Below are 19,875 nucleotides of genomic sequence, written 5' to 3'. Positions count from 1 at the left end.
CCTTTATACACCACATCGCTGCAGCTCTCAGCCTCCCTGATATCATTGGGCAAATTTCTATAGACGATTTGTGCTAGATAGTGAGGAAACCCAAGTTCTATTCCGTGATATAATTGAGGTGTTGAATATCCTATATGGCTATTCCTGTGTCGAGTTTGATAGTTATTATGCGGTGATCATATGTGTTTGTCAAGTTCCATTCAATCTAATAGAATCTATAACGATGGAAAATAAACATTTTGTTATTAACTTTGGTGTATACGCAGCTTTAAGCTGGGTTTACACCAAAGTTATTAACAAAATGTTAATAACTCAATCCTTATATATTCTATTGGATTGAACATAACTTATCATACACATGATGAACATATGTGTTTGTCAAGCTCCGTCCAATCTCATAGAATCTATAAGGATTAAGTTATTACCATTTTGTTATTAACTTTGGTGTAAACGCAGCTCAAGTGCTCTATAAGTTATAAGGAATTCATTGCTTATTCATTTGGTTACTCTTAAATCAAATTTATTATTGTTTGTGAACCTATTGCAAGATGTATTGTATTGTATTGTAATATGTGATTCTTTTTTCACTCTGTGAATATTTCTCACTAATTTTAATTATTCTTTCAAATATAACTTCTTTAAATTTTTATGTGTGTATTACTACATCTCTCTCTCCCTCTCTCTCTCTTTCAACTCTTAATAACTCCTTTTTTATTTATGTTATATAAGATTGAGTTATCAAATGTTCACAGAATACTATTTGTTTTCATGATACTATCGTTTATTTTGTTTAATTATCTGGATATATATTTTGCAATGCTGTTTTTGTGCAGTGAGTCTTTCGAGACCTAGCACAGCAATCAATGAAATCAATAAATCAAATCTCTTTCTCTCTCTCTCTTGGTAGAAAGTTACTGAGAAGTATATTTTTAATATTTTTTCCAAAGAATGGACATTGATATGTCCAAAGCTCCGCCAATTTATGTAGATGCATTACAATATTATCTTGTAGTATTACATTACAATAGTATTAGCATTACAATAGTATCTTTTTCATATCATTTCACAGTTCAATAATTATTTTCTTAGTCTATATTATGTAAATTCATCTATAATTTTGTTATATTGTAAGCTATAGTATATAAGTGTATAAGCCAGTATATATTGTAATCTAAATAAATAAAGTACTCTATCAATCTCTCTGTCTTCAGGGTTTTATATCCTTTTTAGAGAATCGACAATTACTTGAAACACCGTCGATTCATGTAGTTACATCACAATATAATATCATCGTTACTCTAATTGCATTCAATCTCAATTCTCATTGAATAATTTTTTATACTCTGTTAAATTCGTTGACTATATTGAGGTCCACGTTATAATGGCAGTGGAGAAAGATAGGAGAACAACGTTGCCGATCCTCTATCTTGTACCTTCTATAGACGGTAGCTGCTACAGGTTTATTCATGCAATATTAACTGTTCATTCTCGTTTAAAATGTACAATTCTATTTTATCAAACAAGAAATTTATATTTTCCAATAATTTCATAATGAATTTTCATAATAATTAAGATGAAATATATTGTTAATTAATTAATAATCCTACTTTGTTAAAAGACAATCTTGCAACAGAGCAAAGCGAGAAAGAGATATCCGCTTTGTTGAATGATGGACAAGGATAGCAATACTATTGCTAATCAAACACTGCCATTATAACGTGGACCTCACTATAGTAGAGATACTGTGTAGAAAATGTATTAATTTTTATTTAAAGTGATTTCTCAATGTCTTTTCGTAAAATAATATTTTTGGACAGAAAATTGTGTGGAAATCGAGAAGACAAATGTTTAGAAGATTAAATGTTTATATGTTGCGCATTTACGGCGAAACGAGGTAATAGATTCTCATTAAATTTGACAGGTATGTTCTTTTTTTAATATACAAGGTTTTTGGAAATTTTGCATTTCAAGGATGATATAAAAGGAGAAAGGAGCCTCCTTCATACGCCAATATTAGACTAAAAAACAGACTTTAGAATTATTCATAATAAATCAGCTGACAAGTGATTACACAGATGTTTGGAGAAGCCAGTCTATTGCTGTATTTCCATAAGGTCTACAGTTTCAATCAGGTACTTGTGGATGAGAATACTGCGTGAGGTCTACTGTTCACAGATCTACTAGTAGCAGTAGTCGCAGTTATTATTTTCTCATTTCAGTAATTGAAAACGTTTTTCCTTGACGAAATTAAACATTTCTAAATAATTCAAAATAGCTGAAACTTTACTCTATTTTCTCTTTATCTTATTTTGTGTTCAATTTTCCAGTTTTTTGAAATTTAATTCAAACGGGACTTTGACAATGACTGCGACTACGCCCCGTTTCGGAAAGCCAATTTTCTGACTCCAGTTATCTAAAGTCTAGAACTTAGGCAAATCCCGAGCTCGGAAACCTGTCCTGAAGGTCCAATAATGATGTTATGTCTTCTAGATTTTCACATAATTTTCTGTCCAAAAATATTATTTTACAAAAAAAGCCCCTGAGAAATCACTCTCAAAATAGTTATTTGTGCAACTAGTGCGCAAAGTGACAGTTTGCTGCACCGAAAGAAACGTTTACGCCCGAGCCGTAGGCGAGGGCGGAATGGTTTCTTGAGTGCAGCAGAGGAACTTTGCGCACGTATTTCACATTAAGTTTTTCCTACAGTTACCATTGAATATGAAAAGTGGGTAATTATGGGTAAAATTGCCTGAAATGCATCAAATGTTTTTCTGTGTAATTTTATTATTGATAAAAACCTTAATCCTAAAATCCTAAAGTCCTCGTTGTCCTTGGTTATAATATATAATGAATAATAATTAGCGCGTTGTGCTTGGTTGCACCTCTGCTCACTATAGCAGCCACAGCAGTCACTGTTACCAACTTCATTTTGATTTTGCTGCACTGTTGCTCCATATAACCTACTAAGTATTTTGCGTTGCCATGTTGCAAATCTGGAGTGCAGAAAAATTTTTCCCGCACTAGAGCGGAAAAGTGATTCTTTGCGTTCTGTAATCAGTGCAGCAATGGCCACTTTTCAACGTAACTGTAGGAAAAACCAATTTTAATACATTTTCTACACAATAGCTCTCTTAAATTGGGAGTGAAATAGTACAAGGTATTCTTAGTTTTTCTCTCCTGATCTGTGCTTCATTGTAAAGAAAAATATATAAAAATAAAATAAATAAAAGGTCTATATTGGTCACCCATCCAAAATCAGTTCAGGGCACACGTGACTTAACATATTGATTACCTATTGAGTTCAATAATTGTGAGATGCACTTGATAGTGTCAGCATTTCTATTGATTAACATCAAAGCGTCCCATTCATACAATGCTGACTGATAGCAATAAAGCTCACTCTATTTATATTTACATTCCAAGGTTGTATATCTACCTTAAGAATGTTAATTACTCTATTAATAGTCCATACAATTAACCTATAAATTGAGGTATTAACCTCGACCTCTTATCTCATAAAAACAATCAGTTTTCTTCTTCATCTTTTTCTTCTTCTCGATCTCTCTCTGAATCTACTGCTTCTTATCCAGTTTCTCCATTCTTCTAAATCAGTCTCTCCTACTTCTTCTTCTTCATTCTTCTCTTCTTCTCCTTCTTCATGAATGACTCCCACTTCTTATTCTTATTCTTCTTCCTCCTCTTCTTCTTCTTCTCCTTCTTGATGACTTTCTCCTACTCCTTTTTCTTATTCTACTTATTCTCCTTTTTATTATTGTTCTTCTTCCTCTTCCTTTTTTTTTTTCTTCTTCTTCTTCTTCTTCTTCTTCTTCTTCTTCTCCATTACTCTCTTCTTCTCCTTCTTCATGACTTTCTCCTACTCCTTTTTCTTATTCTACTTATTCTCCTTTTTATTATTGTTCTTCTTCCTCTTCTTTTTCTTCTTCTTCTTCTTCATTCCTCTCTCCTTCATCGAACTCATACTCCTCTCCTCCTTCTTCATGACTCTCTCATCCTTCTGTGTCTCACTCCTCCTCCTCCACTTCTTCTTCTCCTTATTCACATTCTTCATTCTTCTATCCTTCATCAAACTCTCCTTCTCCTTCTACATGACTCTCTCCCCCTTCTGTATCTCCGTCCTCTGCTACTTCTTCTTCTTTTTTCTCTTCTTCATCAAACTCTTCTTCTCCTTATTCTCTATCTCTCTCCTACTACTTCTTCTTCTTCACCCCTCTCTTCTCCTCCTTCAACACACTCTCTTATGCTATTCGTTATCAACACTGTCGTCTTCTTCTACTTCTTCTTCTTCTTCTTGTACTCCACTTTCATCCATTTTTTCTCTCCCTACTCCTTTCTTTCTTCATCTTTCTCTTCTCTTCCTCTCTTCGCATCACCTCTTTCTTCTTCAACCTCTTCATCTCTCTCATCTTCTTCTTTAAATCTCTCGTCTTATTATTTTTCTATTTCTTCTCCATTCTTTTCTATTTTTCTCTTTTTTCTACTTCTATAGTGGGGTCCAAGTTATAATGGCAGTGAAGAAAGATAGCAGAACAACGTTGCCGATCCTCTGTCTTGTCAATGCCTTCTATAGACGGTAGCTGATACAGGTTTATTGATGTAAGATTAACTTTTCATTCTCCTTTAAAATAATCAATTATATTTTATTAAGTAAGAAATTGTATTTTTCAATGATTTCATAATGGAGATGAAATATTTTGTTAATTGTTAATTCTACATTGTAAAAAGACGATCTGGCAGCAGAGCAAAGCGAGAAAGAGATAGCGCTATCCGCTTTGTTGAATGATAGACAAGGATAGCAATACCATTGCTAATTGAACACTGCCATTATAACGTGGACCTCACTATAGCCAGGACTTCATCAACCTCTTTTGTTAAGAGAGATCTGATTTAAAGATCTTAATCTGAGAACTGTAATATAAGATTAGTCGTCGTCGACCGGAATGAATCTGCTATGGAAAACAATACACAATTTGATCAATGATAAATCATTTTTTTCTTGATGACAATGAAGTCACTGTCTCTCTCTCTCTCTCTCTCTCACTCTCTCTCTCTCTTTCTGAGAGTTAGAGGGAAAGGATATTTTTGATATTGTTTCCGAAGAATGGACATTGATATGTCCAAAGCTCCGCCAATTTATGTAGATGCATAACAATATAATTATCTATAGTTATTACAAATTGCTTTTTTTATATCATATACAGTTCAATAAAAATAGAAAGAAAAATAAAAATCTCAGTACCCTTTTGGAATTATTTAATCACTACTTGTTTCGGACATTGATGCCATTTTCAAGTGATATGAAGTAAATCTGAATTAAAGTGAATTTACTTCATATCACTTGAAAATGGCATCAATGTCCGAAATATGTTGTGATTAAATAATTCAGAAAGGGTATTGAGATTTTTATTTTTCTTTCTATTTCTATAAAAAGTAGCTCTATACAGAAAAAAGACAGTTCAATAATTGTTTTCTTAGTCTATATTATGTAAATTCAACTATAATGTTTTCTGTATTGTAAGCTATTATATTTTTTAATGATTTCATAATGAAGATGAAATATATTGTTAATTGTTAATTCACTTATATTCACTTATATAATTACACCTATATAAGTGTATAAGCCAGTATATATTGTAATCCACATAAATAAAGTACTCAATCAATCAATCACCCTGGTAGTGTGTTGATGGTGATAATATTATTCTATATCCAATTAAACCAATTAAATTCACTCTATAATCTCATTAATAATAATTTCCATCATATTAGCGTTGTTCAAATTGCATTTAGGGCCGGTTTCCGAGCTCGGGATTTAGCTAAGTCCTAGACTTTGAACAGCTGAAGTCAGAAAATTGGCTTTCCAAAACGAGACGTAGTCGCAGTTTCTATGATAATCTTTATTTTATCATTTCTTCAATTGGAAACGTTTTTCCTTGACGAAATGAAACATTCCTAAACAATTCAAAATGGCTGAAACGTTACACTATTTTCTCCTTATTTATTTTTGTGTTCAATTTTCTAGTTTTTCGAAATTTATAAATTCGATAAATTTAATTCGTGGACTGTGACAACGCCCCGTTTCGGAAAGCCAATTTTCTGACTCCAGCTGTTTATAGTCTAGAACAGTGGTCGTCAAACAGTCGATCGCGAGCTACCGGTAGCTCGTGGGGTAGTTTTTGGTAGCTCACAGAAATGCTTGGGTTGTCAACCATGCATTGAGAAACATGACTACAAAATTTTGTATTTCTCAAAGATATGAAGTTGAATGATTTAAATTTGCAGCTTCAAGGGAAAGATAAGGACAGCGGTGGAATGATTTGAACTGTAAAATCGTTTTCCAAGGAGCTTGAGATGTGGGAAAAGAATGTCGTCCAGTTTGAATATAAACACTTTTCCAGTCTGAAGAAAATCAATGACGAGAAAAATCCTTCACAGCACCTCAGCAATAACCAATAATACGTTACAGTTCAGACATGAGACAACAGTTTGATCAACGATTTCAAGATTTTAAAAGCATATCGAATATGGTACAATTCGTCAACTCTCCTTTTGTAGAGATCGATGCAGAAGTATTGCAGCTTGTGTTGTAAAAACTTTTGGTGGAGATCAGGCTTCAGTTGAAATGGAATTTGTGGATTTTTGAAATGATCTTGTCTCTCAGATCACTTTCTACAACTGGAAATATTTGGCCTCAAATCCCCAAAGAAAAATATCCAATTATTATTCAAGTTGCATTGAGGTTGAAAGCTATGTTTAGCTCTACTTACTAGAGTGAAGCATCTTTTACAAGTATGAAATTCATGAAAAATCTATATAGGAACAGACTGACTGATACACATTTGGACAACTGCATCAGAATGGCGGCTACAACGTACACTCCGTACGATCAAGAAAATACTTGACCAAAAAGAGTACATTCCACTGCTCTCATTGAAATATACATTTCAACTTTTGTTATACTTTTTACTATGAGATAAGTAGATTTCAATACTAGAAATGTATCTTTATAGGCAATAAAAGATACTTTGTTCAGTCTAATATTGCTTGGTAGCTCACTAGAAGATTTATAAATGCTATTCTAGCTCACAGGCTCATAAGTTTGGCGACCACTGGTCTAGAATTTAGCTAAATCCCGAGCTCGGAAACCGGCCCCAATCATACTGTGGGATAATGCATACTATAAATTAAACAATCACAGAAAATTCTCCTGAATTAAGCTTTATTCAGAGCTTAATTATCTCGATTACATGAAAAATATGAATGTGACACAGTCGAATAATCTTCATGAAATGTTTTCTTTCACTATATCTTCTTTAAAAAAAAAACACTTTTTGAACTCAGGGGGACCTTGAAACGTATAGAAATTTAGAAATTGGGGTAACTTAATTTTTTTCGGAAAGCAATACTTTCCTTACCTATGGTAGTAGGGCAAGGAAAGTAAAAACTATAATTCTGTGAAATGACCTTAATTGAGACATGATTCCTTCCACCATAATAATAATTATTATTCTGCCTGATGTGGATGATACTGTAACATAATCAACATGTTCATTTTTAATGTCATCTCCTTAATCACCTTACATCACTAATAGCGACTCCGTGCTCTATCACCTCTGAGTTTCAATTGTTCCTTTTATCTTAATATCATGTGTGAATCAACCTTTAATCATCTGGTAAAATAAATTGAAGGATTGATAGAGTGATTTATTTATGTAGATTAAAATTATAATATCGGGCACCGAGCTTCGCTCTGGAGTACAAAAGCATAAAATTATTTTATGAAAGAAGAAATTATAATAACATTCATACAGAAATGTTCTATCTAATCACAGTAAATTGAGATTAATTCACAGAGGAATGCAAAAATTTCCCTCACAAAGGCCCAGTTGCACAAAAGCCGGTTGAATTTTTATCCTGATTAACTTCACTTCACCAAATCACAAATCAGAGACCATTTCAAAAAGATGGATCTACTGGAATTAATCAGGATTGAAAATGACCCGGCTTTTTTGCAACCGGCACTAACTACCTGATTGAATGATTACAAAAGTTCAACAGCTGAGTAATAATTTTGACACAGTCCCACACACATGAACTCGCTCACTCACCTTCATCACCAACAGACGACGAAATAACTATTATCAGCTGTTTTTCCAAGGATGAATGATAATTATCCTTTTAATGTCCTTCAGCAAGTTTTCCCAGGGATGAGACCTAGTGCAATCGAATTTTTATATTATAAACCTACTATGTTCTGAATTTCGTGAGAATCGTCAGAGCCGTTTTCGAGATCCGGTGAAATACAAACATATAAACATCTAAACATATTAACATATAAACAGAAGTTGCTCGTTTAATAGTATAGGATACTGGGTTATACACTTATATTCAATCTCATACTATTAAACGAGCAACTTCTGTTTTTATAGAAATAGAAAGAAATATAAAAATCCCAGTACCCTTTTTTGAAATATTTAATCACAACATGTTTCAGACATTGATGCCATTTTCAAGTGATATCCAATTTCTTTCTATTTCTATAAAAGTAGCCCTATACAGAAAAGAGATTCTGTTCATATGTTTATATGTTTGTATTTCACCGGATCTCGAAATCGGCTCTAACGATTCTCACGAAATTCAGAACATTGTAGGTTTTATAATATAAAGATTCTATTGCACTAGGTCTTATCTCATCCCTGGGAAAACTCGCTGAAGGACTTTAAAGGATAATAATTATTATTCATCCTTGGAAAAACAGCTGATAATAATTATTTTCGTCGTCTGTTGGTGATGGAAGTGAGAGAGCGAGTTCATGTGTGTGGGACTGTGTCAAAATCTTAGACCAGTTATAGAATAGACACGCTGGGAAGTCTAGCCTCTGAAGCCAACATCTACTGCCATATCTCCAAATCGTGACGTCATCATCGGATAGAAAACTTTCAGATTGTGTCTATTCCAGAAGGATGTCAATTATTCATTAAAATGGTAAACTCCAGCTGCGCTCCCGCTAAAATAGACACAATTTGCTATGGAAAACAATGTAAACAAACTCTACAGAAAAGTTTTCTATCTGATGCTGACGTCACGATTTGGAGATTTGGCAGTAGATTTTGGCTTCATCGACTTTCAGTATGAATATACAATAGGCCGTGTCTATTCTATAACTGGTCTATGGTCAAAATTATGACTCAGCTGTTGTAATCATTCAATGAGGTAGTTAGTGCCGGTTGCAAAAAAGCCGAGCTATTTTCAATCCTGATTAATTCCAGTAGATCCATCTTTTTGAAATGGTCTCTGATTTGTGATTTGGTGAAGTGAAGCTAATCAGGATTGAAATTTAACCGGCTTTTGTGCAACTGGGCCTTTGTGAGGGAAATTTTTGCATTCCTCCGGGAATTAATCTCAATTTACTGTGATTAGATAGAACATTTCTGTATGAATGTTATTATAATTTCTTCTTTCGTAATAATTTTTCTATGCTCTAGTACTCCAGAGCGAAGCTCTTTTTCAAACGCTCTGTATAATGAAGGAAAAAACTGGCTTATACACGTTGCGGATAGGAAATTCACGAATGACGCATCATCACGTCTCAACTACTCAACTCATTAACTTCACATTTTGCATTTATATTGATTCTCAATTCACCGACGATGGTTATAATCTTATTTCACATTAATCAAGTTTTCAGTAAGTCATGTTTTCAGTTCATAAAGTTTTCAACTCGTCAAGCTTCCAGTTTCCTATAATTTACTTGAGAGTGGTTCGAGATGAAGTGTATTCAAAGATTTCATCTTCTATCTTGTTCTTCATCATTTTCTTTTTCTTCTTCTTCTCCTTCTTCTTCATCATTTTCTTCTCCATCTTCTTCTTCTCCACCACCTTCTTCTTCTTCTTCTTCTTCTCCTTCTCCTTCTCCTTCTCCTCCTCCTTCTTCTTCTCCTTCTCCTTCTCCATCTTCATCTCCTCCTCCTCCCCCTCCTCCTCCACCCCCTCCTTCTCCTCCACCCCCTCCTTCTCCTCCACCACCTCCTCCTACTCCTCTTCCTCCTCCTCTTCCTCCTCCTCCTCATCCTCCTCCTCCTACTTCTCCTTCTCCATCTCCTTCTCCTTCTCCTTCTCATTCTTCTTCTTCTTCTTCTTCTTCTCTTTCTTCTTCTTCTTCTTTTTCTTCTTCTTCTCCTTCTCGTCCTCCTCCTCCTTCTCCTCCTCCTCCTCCTCCTCCTCCTCCTCCTCCTCCTCCTCCTCCTTCTTCTTCTTCTTCTTTTTATTTTTCTTCTTCTTCTTCTTCAACGTACTCGATGAAATAATAAATTATTCATTTAGGATAACCTTTCAAAAGGCTGACGTAAACGAGAAAAAAACGGGAGAAATTGTGAAAGAGGAAAGAGCGGACTATTCCAAGAAAAAGTGGAAGAGAATAAGGATCTATAGTGAGGTCCCAGTTATAATGGCAGTGTAATTGTATTGTTGTCCTTGTCTATCATTCAACAAAGCGGATAGCGCTATCTCTTTCTCGCTTTGCTCTGTTGCCAGATCATCTTTTAACAATGTAGAATTAATAATTAATTAACAAAATATTTTATCTGATTGTGAAAATTCATGATAGAATTATTGAAAAATATTATTTCTTGCTTAATATATATATAAAAGCGAAATGGCACTCACTCACTGACTGACTCACTCACTCGCAGAACTAAAAATCTACCGTACCAAAAACGTTCAAATTTGGTAGGTATGTTCAGTTGGTCCTTTAGAGGCGCACTAAGAAATCTTTTGGCAATATTTTAACTCTAAGGGTGGTTTTTAAGGGTTTGAAGTTCGTCTTTTAGCATGTATATTCTTCTATTCTTGTTGAATTTTTCTCCTCGTGAGATCAGCTGGATGATCCGATACATGCACTCGTTCACTCTCTTCCATTATGGTATCGACAGACGACAAAAATTACAGCTGTTTTTCCAAGGACGAATTTATTCTTTTAATGTCCTTCCGCGAGTTATCCCAGGGTTGAGTCACTATAGAAGAATGATTCAAAGAAGTGGAGTTGGAAAAAACCAGAGAAATAATCCACCAGTGAATATTTTCAAGTATATTAGTCTACAATGAGATTCACTTTATGGAGTCAGTGAGAATGATAAGACGGCATTTTTGCGAAATTATTATTTCCACTGACGTAGAATGAGTCAACTGATGTATGAGTCAAACTGAATATGAGAACAGGAAGAAGTTTAAGGATAATATTTGTAAATCTGTGTGGAAGAGGAGTGAATAACTCCTCTTCAATAATAAAATTCAAAGAAGAGAAGGAAACAAAGTTCCGTCTCGTTTTTCTTCTTTTTCAACTCTATATGTAGGTTGCACAAAAGCCGGTTGAATTCTAACCGTGATTAATTCTACGAATTACCAATACGAGTACGAGTACCAATTACGAGTACCAATCAGAGAAGGTTTTTTTGGGGGAGAGACGGCTTCTCTGATTGGTTCTTGTGGAATTAATCACGGTCAAATTTTAACCGGCTTTTGTGCACCCGGTACATAGAGGTGAAAAAAGAAGAGAAACTAACTTATACGTAGCCTGAACAATTTCCTATTCAACGTATTATCAGCTGGTGAAAAAAGATGCTGAAGGAGGAGGTGGAGGAGGAGGTGGAGGAGGAGGTGGTGGAGGAGGAGAAGAAGGAGAATTCAGAGGAGGAGGAGGAGGAAGAGAAGAAGGAGAATTCAGAGGAGGAGGAGGAGGAGGAGGCAGAGTAGGATAAGGATGAAGAGAAGAAGGAAGAGGAGGAGGAGGTGGTGGTGGTGGTGGTGGTGGTGGTGGTGAAGGAGGAGGAGGATGAGGTGGAGAAGGAGGAGGAGGACAATAATTACTGGTTTATACACTAATTTACATTAAATGACAATAATGCTCGTTATTCAAAGAATTTTACAAAGTATGAATAATCAATCAATGAGAATAAAGATTGAATGCAATTAGAATAACGATAATATAATAATGTGATGTAACTTCATAAATCGGCGGTGTTTCAACAAATAATTGTCGATTCTCCAAGAAGGATATAAAATATCCCTCCCATTAACACACGATCGGGAGAAGGAGAAGGAGGTGGTGAAGGGAATGGTGGAGGAAGAGTATGAGTAGGAAGATGAGGTGGAGGAGTAGGAGGTATATCTTTTATGAATCAATTTTTTGAGATTCTGGATTATTATTTCATTTCATTTATTTACTATGCAAATGAAACTAATGTAATAACATTCAAAGATAAAATAATAAGGTAGTCCTTGTGCTATTTTTCTTCCAAATTTATAGGTGACAAAGTCCAAGATAAGGTTAGAATTTCACGTGTACAATTTTTATAAAATTTTGGTCCAAAATAAACATTAAAACTATAAATTTTGAATTTAGATGGCTTAAATTGATAAATTAATTAGAAATATTCCACTCAATTACCACTTTTAACGAATAATATTGAGTTATTTAAGAAAATTTGGAACTATTCAAGAAACACAAACTCGTAAACAACACATCATCTTGATTATTATTCATCACATTGTCTATTATTTTAAGCAATATATCTATATCAAGAAGCACTCAATCAATCAACTTATTACAGAAAATTCATTCCTAACAACTTATCCAATCTGATGTAGGAGGAGGAGGTGGAGGAGGAGGATGTGGTGGTGAAGTAGGAAGAGGTGGTGGAGAAGAAGAAGGAGAAGGATGAGGAGGAGGTGTGGGAGGATGAGGAGGAGGAAACAGAGTTGAAAAAGAAGAGAAACTACATAGCCTGAACAATTTCCTTTTCAACGTATTTAGCAGGTGCAAAAAGGTTGGAGAAGGAGGAGGAAGAGCGAGAGGATGTGATGGAGGAGAAGGAGTAGGAGGAGGAGGAGGAGGAGGAGGAGGAGGAGGAGAAGTCAAAACCCGATACTAGCACACCGAGAGAGAGCTGTTCACATCAGTTGTCAGTTGTAACCTGGCTGAGTATTGAGAAGGTCGCCGATGTAGACCATTCTTACGGACTGAAAAGGAAGCTCTCGTGTTTTTATCATGTGTGCAACTTGCAACACACTGGCGGACCTTGACAGCTCTCGCTAAATTGTGTCAATTTTGTAAAAAGTGTTCTTTTTTTGTGCTCCAAAGTCGTAATTTAGGTACTGAAGTGTTGATTTTTTACTTTAATAAGAGCTGAAAAGTTACAAATATACGTGGGTTTAGTGTATAGTTTTTTTTGAAGTGTTCATTTTTTATTTTAAAAGATCTGAGGAGTTGATCATATACGTGAGTTCAGTATAGGAAGGTGTAAATTTTTGTGTTGGAAATTTATATTTTAGGTATTTTAGAATATTTTTTGAAAAGTGGTAGGGAGTTTAAAATATACGTGAGTTTAGTAGAGAAGGTGTAGATTTTCGTATTACAAGTAATGATTTTGGTATTCTAGAGATTTTCAAAACGTAATTTAGATACTGAACTGTTAATTTTTTACTTTAAAAAGGGCTGAGAAGTTGCAAATATACGTGAGTTTAGCGGATGGTGTAGTTTTCGTGTTTGAAAGTCATATTTCAGAATATTTTTTGAGAAGTGGTACGGATATTGAAATATACGTGAGTTTAGTAGAGAAGATGTAGGTACTCGTTTTCCGAGTAATGATTTTAGTACCGTATTCTAGAGATTTCTAGAAAGTAATTTATACTTTCGAGTGTCAATTTTTATTATAAAAAGGGCTAAGGAGTTGCAAATATAGGCTACGTGAGTTTAGTATAGGAAGGTGTAGTTTTTCGTGTTTGAAAGTCATATTTTAGGTATTTTAGAATTTTTTTGAGGAGTGGTAAAGATAGTCAAATATACGTGAATCTAGTAGAGAAGGTTATGGATATTCGTTTTTCAATTTTGGTATTCTAGAGATTTTTAAAAAGTAATTCAGATACTAAACTGTTAATTTTTATTCTAAAAAGAGCTAGGAAGTTGCAAATATACATTAGTTTAGGGGAAGGTAATTAGAAATTTGATGTATCAGAAATCAGTATTATATATACTATTTTAGAATTTTTTGAGAAGTGGTATGGAGTTTAAAATATACGTGAGTTTAGTAGAAAGTGTAGATTTTTCGTTTTTCAAGTTATGATTTTGGTATTCTAGGGATTTCTAAAAAGTGGTACGATGTATCAAGTATATAATATAAAAAAATATGAATAATAATTATTACTAAACTAAATTCCCAATTAAATGCCATAAATCACCCTGAAGACTTCTGCTACTGCAAATATTGACAACAGGGTAAACAGCTAGATGGAAATTCGATGAGCGCTACTATTCAAAAATTATTTGTCATCCCGGGAGTTTTTGTATAGTAGCGCTCATCGAATTTCCATCTAGCTGTTTACCCTGTTATCAATATTTGTGCAGTAGCAGAAGTCTTCGGGGTGATTTACAGCATTTAATTGGGATTTTCGTTTAATAATAATTATTCATTAATTAGCATTTGGACAACTGCAACTTCCAATTTATTTCCAAATATGAATAAAATGTGAGGTTTTATTTATTTTGAAGTAATGATTTAGTATTTTTGTGATATTCATGCTTGAGGAAAGTTAACTCAACAAGTTTCTAGTATTTTCAAAAAAAAAAAATTGAGTTGTCAGTGATATTAGGTGAAAGGATACCAAGCTTCTATAATGAGGTCCACGTTATAATGGTAGTGTTTGATTAGCAATGGTATTGCTATCCTTGTCTATCATTCAACAAAGCGGATAGTGCTATCCCTCTCTCGCTTTGCTCTGTTGCCAGATCGTCTTTTAACAATGTAGACTTGATAATTAATAATTGATTAACAATATATAATGAAACTTCATTATGAAATTTTTGAAAAATATGATTTCTTGCTTAATAAAAAATATAATTTATTATTTTAAACGTGAATGAATCGTCAATATTCCATCAATAAACCTGTATCAGCTATAGATAAGGCATTGACAAGACAGAGGATCGGCAACGTGTTTCTCCTATCTTTCTTCACTGCCATTATAACGAGAACCTCACTATATCTGCTTTGTCTAAAGACAGACGAGGATAGCAACATCAATGTTAATCAGATGCTGATTTTAGAACATGTATCTTACCATAGTTGACGTCAGATAATAATAATTTACGTTTGAACTTATCTAAAAATACTGCGGCTTGCAAAACTTATCAGGAAAAATGTAGTCTTGTAATTTTCCTTATGAGTTACTCATGTGCTTCACATAAAAGAAGATAATCATTTTACCTTAGTTTTCCTTGTATTCTATTCTCTATTCAAAGACGTGAAATATCATAATTATATTAAACGAGAATCAAAATGAATTGCTATAGTGAGGTCCACGTTAAGCTGCGTTTACACCAAAGTTATTAAAAATATATTTGTTTTTCCGTTCTCATAGATTCTATTGGATTGAACACTAGTAGTTCTGTGAACAGTAGACCTCACGCAGTATTCTCATCTACAAGTACCTGATTGAAATTATAGACCTTATGGAAATACAGCTTCACCACACATCTGTGTAATCACTTGTCAGCTGATTTATGATGAATAATTCTATAGTCTGATTTCTACTCTAATATTGGCGTATGAAGGAGGCTCCGTTTTCCTTTTATATTATCCTTGAAATGCAAAATTTCCAAAAACCTTGTATATACGTCGACGCGCAATTAAAAAAAGAACATACTTGTCAAATTTCATGAAAATCTATTACCGCGCTTCGCCGTAAATGCGCAACATATAAACATTGAGAGAAATGCCAAACCGTCGACTTGAATCTTAGACCTCACTTCGCTCGGTCTAATGTACATATGTGTTTGTCAAGTTCCGTTTAATCTAAATATATAAGGACGGAAAAATAAACATTTTAATAACTCTGGTGTAACGCAGCTTCAGACTATAATGGCGCTGGAGAAAGATAGGAGAACATCGTTGCCGATTCTCTGCCCTTGTCACTGCCTCCTTTAGAGGATAGCTGATACTGGTATACATGACGTGACATTGTTCATTCTTGTTAAAATTATAATTTTCTATTTTATTCATGAAGAAAATATATAATTAAATAAAAACACAAATATGTTGTCAAATTCTACACAGTTTAATTTTGGTACACGACCATGGTTTCGTGACCACACCGATCACATTCTCAAGTTGACAATGACTCAGTCGAATTTTTAAGAAAATATATTTTTCTATGACTAAATAGTACATTTATTTCGATCGAGATAAAATAATTATTTTGTTGATTAATTATATTTCTAGATTGGTGGAATGATTTGATAACGTAACGGAGATAGAAAAGTATAGTACTATATCTGTTTTGTCGAATGATAGACAAGGATGGCAACACCAATGTTAATCCAATACTGCCATTATAACGTGGACCTCACTATAGAACAAGAACAACCACAATATGATACAGTATCAACACAATATGATACAGTATCATCTCAACTTGAAACACAACACTATGATTTGATACATTCACTATCTGCTTTGTGGAATGATAGACAAGGATGGCAACACCAATGTTAATCAAATACTGTATAACGTGGACCTCACTATATCAATGTATTCTTATTCATATTTATTCGATCAAATACAAAATTACAATATTGGAAAAAGGAAACAGGCAAAAAAAGTAATATTATGTTAATAAGATATTAGAATATCTCCTCTGAATATAATTTTAAAAATCGCTCTCAGTGGTTCGGAACCTACCTAAAGCTGTAGGTCCACTCCTCTCTTATCACACACGCACAAGCCTTTAGCTCATTTGAGCATCACCCTAAGCCGTGAGCAGAAAAATAACGGGTTTCAAGAATTGATGAGTTTTCAAAAAATGAAGAGTTGAAACTTGAATAGAATCATTTTTCTCAAACGTTAAGTAGTCCAGTCAAGAAAAAGGTTTTTTCAAAAATGTCACACCTTTAAGAGCTTTTATCTCGAAAACTGGAGGAGGTATAGGAAAAGTTGTAAGATGGATATTGTAGGAAATTATGTAAGCTTCAATTTTGTATTTAATAGTTATGTCCATGAGATACATAGTTTTTGTGTTATATGCGAGAAACCAAAAAATGGTACCTTTGAACCACCAATACCTCCTTAGCTCAAGGGGTATGGGTGGGAAATTTTGAAATGTTTACCTCCCTTCGACCCTAAACAGAACTGTGGGGTGAAAAATTGGGTTCCAAACTTTCCCCTCTATACCCACTTATGAGCATTCATTGCCTGGACTAAAGTATATGAATAAATACATAGTCGTATACATACTATATACAATACGTATACATACGTATATATACATACATATGTATACATACGTATACAATACATATTATACATAGAATGTTTAGGAGCTCCCTACCAATACTCTATAAGGGCATTGCTCCTGGATGGGTATTAACATTTATTTTATTTATCATTTTCACCAATTTTGTAATCTCTTTCTCTAGCGAGTGGAACAAAGTGCAATAAAAAAATATTTTAAAACATCAAAATGAGTGGAAAATAATAGTGAATAACTACAGTGCAGTGAGGAATAAATAACTGTGTGAAAATCCAAAAAGTTTCATATTTTTGGGATAAACTTTCTACCGACCAAAATGGTACACAATTGGAATATTATAAAGGTAAGTCTACTTGATTATTTATCATAATTATTTTTCATATTTTCTTACAGTAGAGTTTTCTTTCTACTTTCTTCTTCTCCTTCTTTCTCTTCTTCTTCTTCTCTTCTTCTTCTTCTTCTTCTTCTTCTTCTTCTTCTTCTTCTTTGCCTTCTTTTACTTCTTATTCTTCTTCCTTTTCTTCTTCGACGTCGTCGTCTTCTTCTTCTTCTTCTTCTTCTGCTTCTTCTTCTTCTTCTTCTTCTTCTTCTTCTTCTTCTTCTTCTTCTTCTTCTTCTTCTTCTTCTTCTTCTTCATCATCTTCTTCTTTTTCTTCTTCTTCTTCTTCTTCTTCGTCTTCATCATCTTCTTCTTTTTCTTCTAAGTAGAGGTTTTACAGTACTTATAAGGCTTTGATCGATATTATAAGTAATATTATCTACTAACAGGTAACCCGTGCTCCACAAGGATCCGATTGCTGAAAACTTGACAACCTGAAAAGTTGACACAAAATATGATACGAAGATGACAGACAAGGATAGCAACACCAATGTTGATCCTATATTCCACTAACATGGTCCCACTTTTGTAGCTCTATTTTTGCCTGTTTCTATTCTCACTTAGTACCGTGTAGTTTAGCGTTTGTATTAACGCTACCTGAATGGCCTTGTAACCTCTATTATAGTGAGAGATACATCACACTCTGTCAGCATTAGTTGAATTAGATGCATTAATGTTCTATCCATAAGGTATACTGACAATTTAGAGTGAATCCAACTGTAGTGGAATAGATTCCACACTGTCAGTGTTAGTTGAATAGGAGGATATATGTTCTATCCATGAGGTATACTGACAGTTTTAAGTAAATCTAACCGTAGTGGAATACATTTCACACTTTCAGTGTTCGTTTAATGGGAAGATAAATGTTATATACATGAGGATTGCTGACAATTTGTAGAGAATCCAACTACAGAGACCAGGACAACATTACGTCTATTGTGTTAGCATCGGTGACTGGATTTCGGCCTACGAATATTTTAACCACACTCAGTGTTTACTACTATAAGGTCCTCGTTATAATGGCAGTGTTTGATTAGCAATGGTATTGCTAACCTTGTCTATCATTCAACAGAGCGGATAGCGCTATCTCTTTCTCGCTTTACTCTGTTGTAAGATCGTCTTTTAACAATGTAGAATTAATAATTAATTAACAAAATATTTAATCTTGATAATGAAATAATTGAAAAATTTAATTTATTGCCATATAATCGTCTAGTAGTTCAGTGAACAGTAGACCTCACGCAGTATTCTCATCCACAAGTACCTGATTGAAACTATAGAACTTAAGGGAACACAGCAATAGACTGGCTTCTCCACACATCTGTGTAATCACTTGTCAGCTGATTTATGATGAATAATTCTATAGTCTGATTTTTACGGTAATATTGGCGTATGAAGGAGGCTCCTTTTTCCTTTTATATTATCCTTGAAATGCAAAATTTCCAAAAACCTTGTATATACGTCGACGCGCAATTGAAAAAGGAACATACCTGTCAAATTTCATGAGAATCTATTACCGCGTTTCGCCGTAAATGCGCAACATATAAATATTTTAACATTTAAACATTCAAACATTAAGAGAAATGCCAAACCGTCGACTTGAATCTTAGACCTCACTTCGGTCGGTCAATTATTTTAAACGAGAATGAAACGTTAATATTAGATCAATAAAGCAGTATCAGTTACCCTCCATAGAAGGCATTGACAAGACAGAGGATCGGCAACGTTGTTCTCCTATCTTTCTTCACTGCCATTATAACATGGACCTCACTATAGTGGAGAAAGATAGAACAGTGTTGACGATTCTCTGCCTTGCCACTACCATAGAGGAAGGAAAACTAACCACAGACAGTGTTAACTAGGAATTTGTTAACAGAGAAACGCTAAAAACGAACTTGAATAGCGGAAACAAGTCGCTATTGTGAGGTCCACGTTATAATGGCAGTGGAGAAAGATAGGAGAACAGTGATGACGAATCTCTGCCTTGCCACTACCACAGTAGAAGGAGCACTATATTATTTCCTTTGTGCCACTATTTTCTTCATAGAATGAAGCCATATAGAAACAATAGCATAAGTATAAGTCTATATAGCATAAGTAGTGTCATCTTTCTCGTTCAAAATAATCAATGTCATAATCAACTGTTCATTCTTGTTTAAAATAATGAATTATATTCT

General features: G+C 34.0%; 2 protein-coding genes across 9 annotated transcripts in view; both read left to right on the top strand.

Moving 5' to 3' along the window:
• The window catches only part of LOC111054622 (gastrula zinc finger protein XlCGF57.1), a 721,792-nt gene that overhangs the window by 3,058 nt on the left and 698,859 nt on the right, over positions 1–19,875 (top strand). The gene's annotated exons all lie outside the window — the stretch shown is intronic.
• The window catches only part of LOC111056041 (cationic amino acid transporter 3), a 70,983-nt gene continuing 64,080 nt past the window's right edge, over positions 12,973–19,875 (top strand). The window contains 2 exon segments of the mRNA XM_039440979.1: positions 12,973–13,221; positions 17,486–17,662. Coding sequence (XP_039296913.1) covers positions 17,636–17,662 — 27 coding nt within the window. The 5' untranslated portion in view covers positions 12,973–13,221; positions 17,486–17,635.

This window comes from Nilaparvata lugens, chromosome 14 (assembly GCF_014356525.2).
Source record: "Nilaparvata lugens isolate BPH chromosome 14, ASM1435652v1, whole genome shotgun sequence".
NCBI classification, from domain to species: Eukaryota; Metazoa; Arthropoda; class Insecta; order Hemiptera; family Delphacidae; genus Nilaparvata; species Nilaparvata lugens.
The sequence above is the reverse complement of the archived record's forward strand: the minus strand, read 5'-3'. Positions and strand labels throughout refer to the sequence as shown.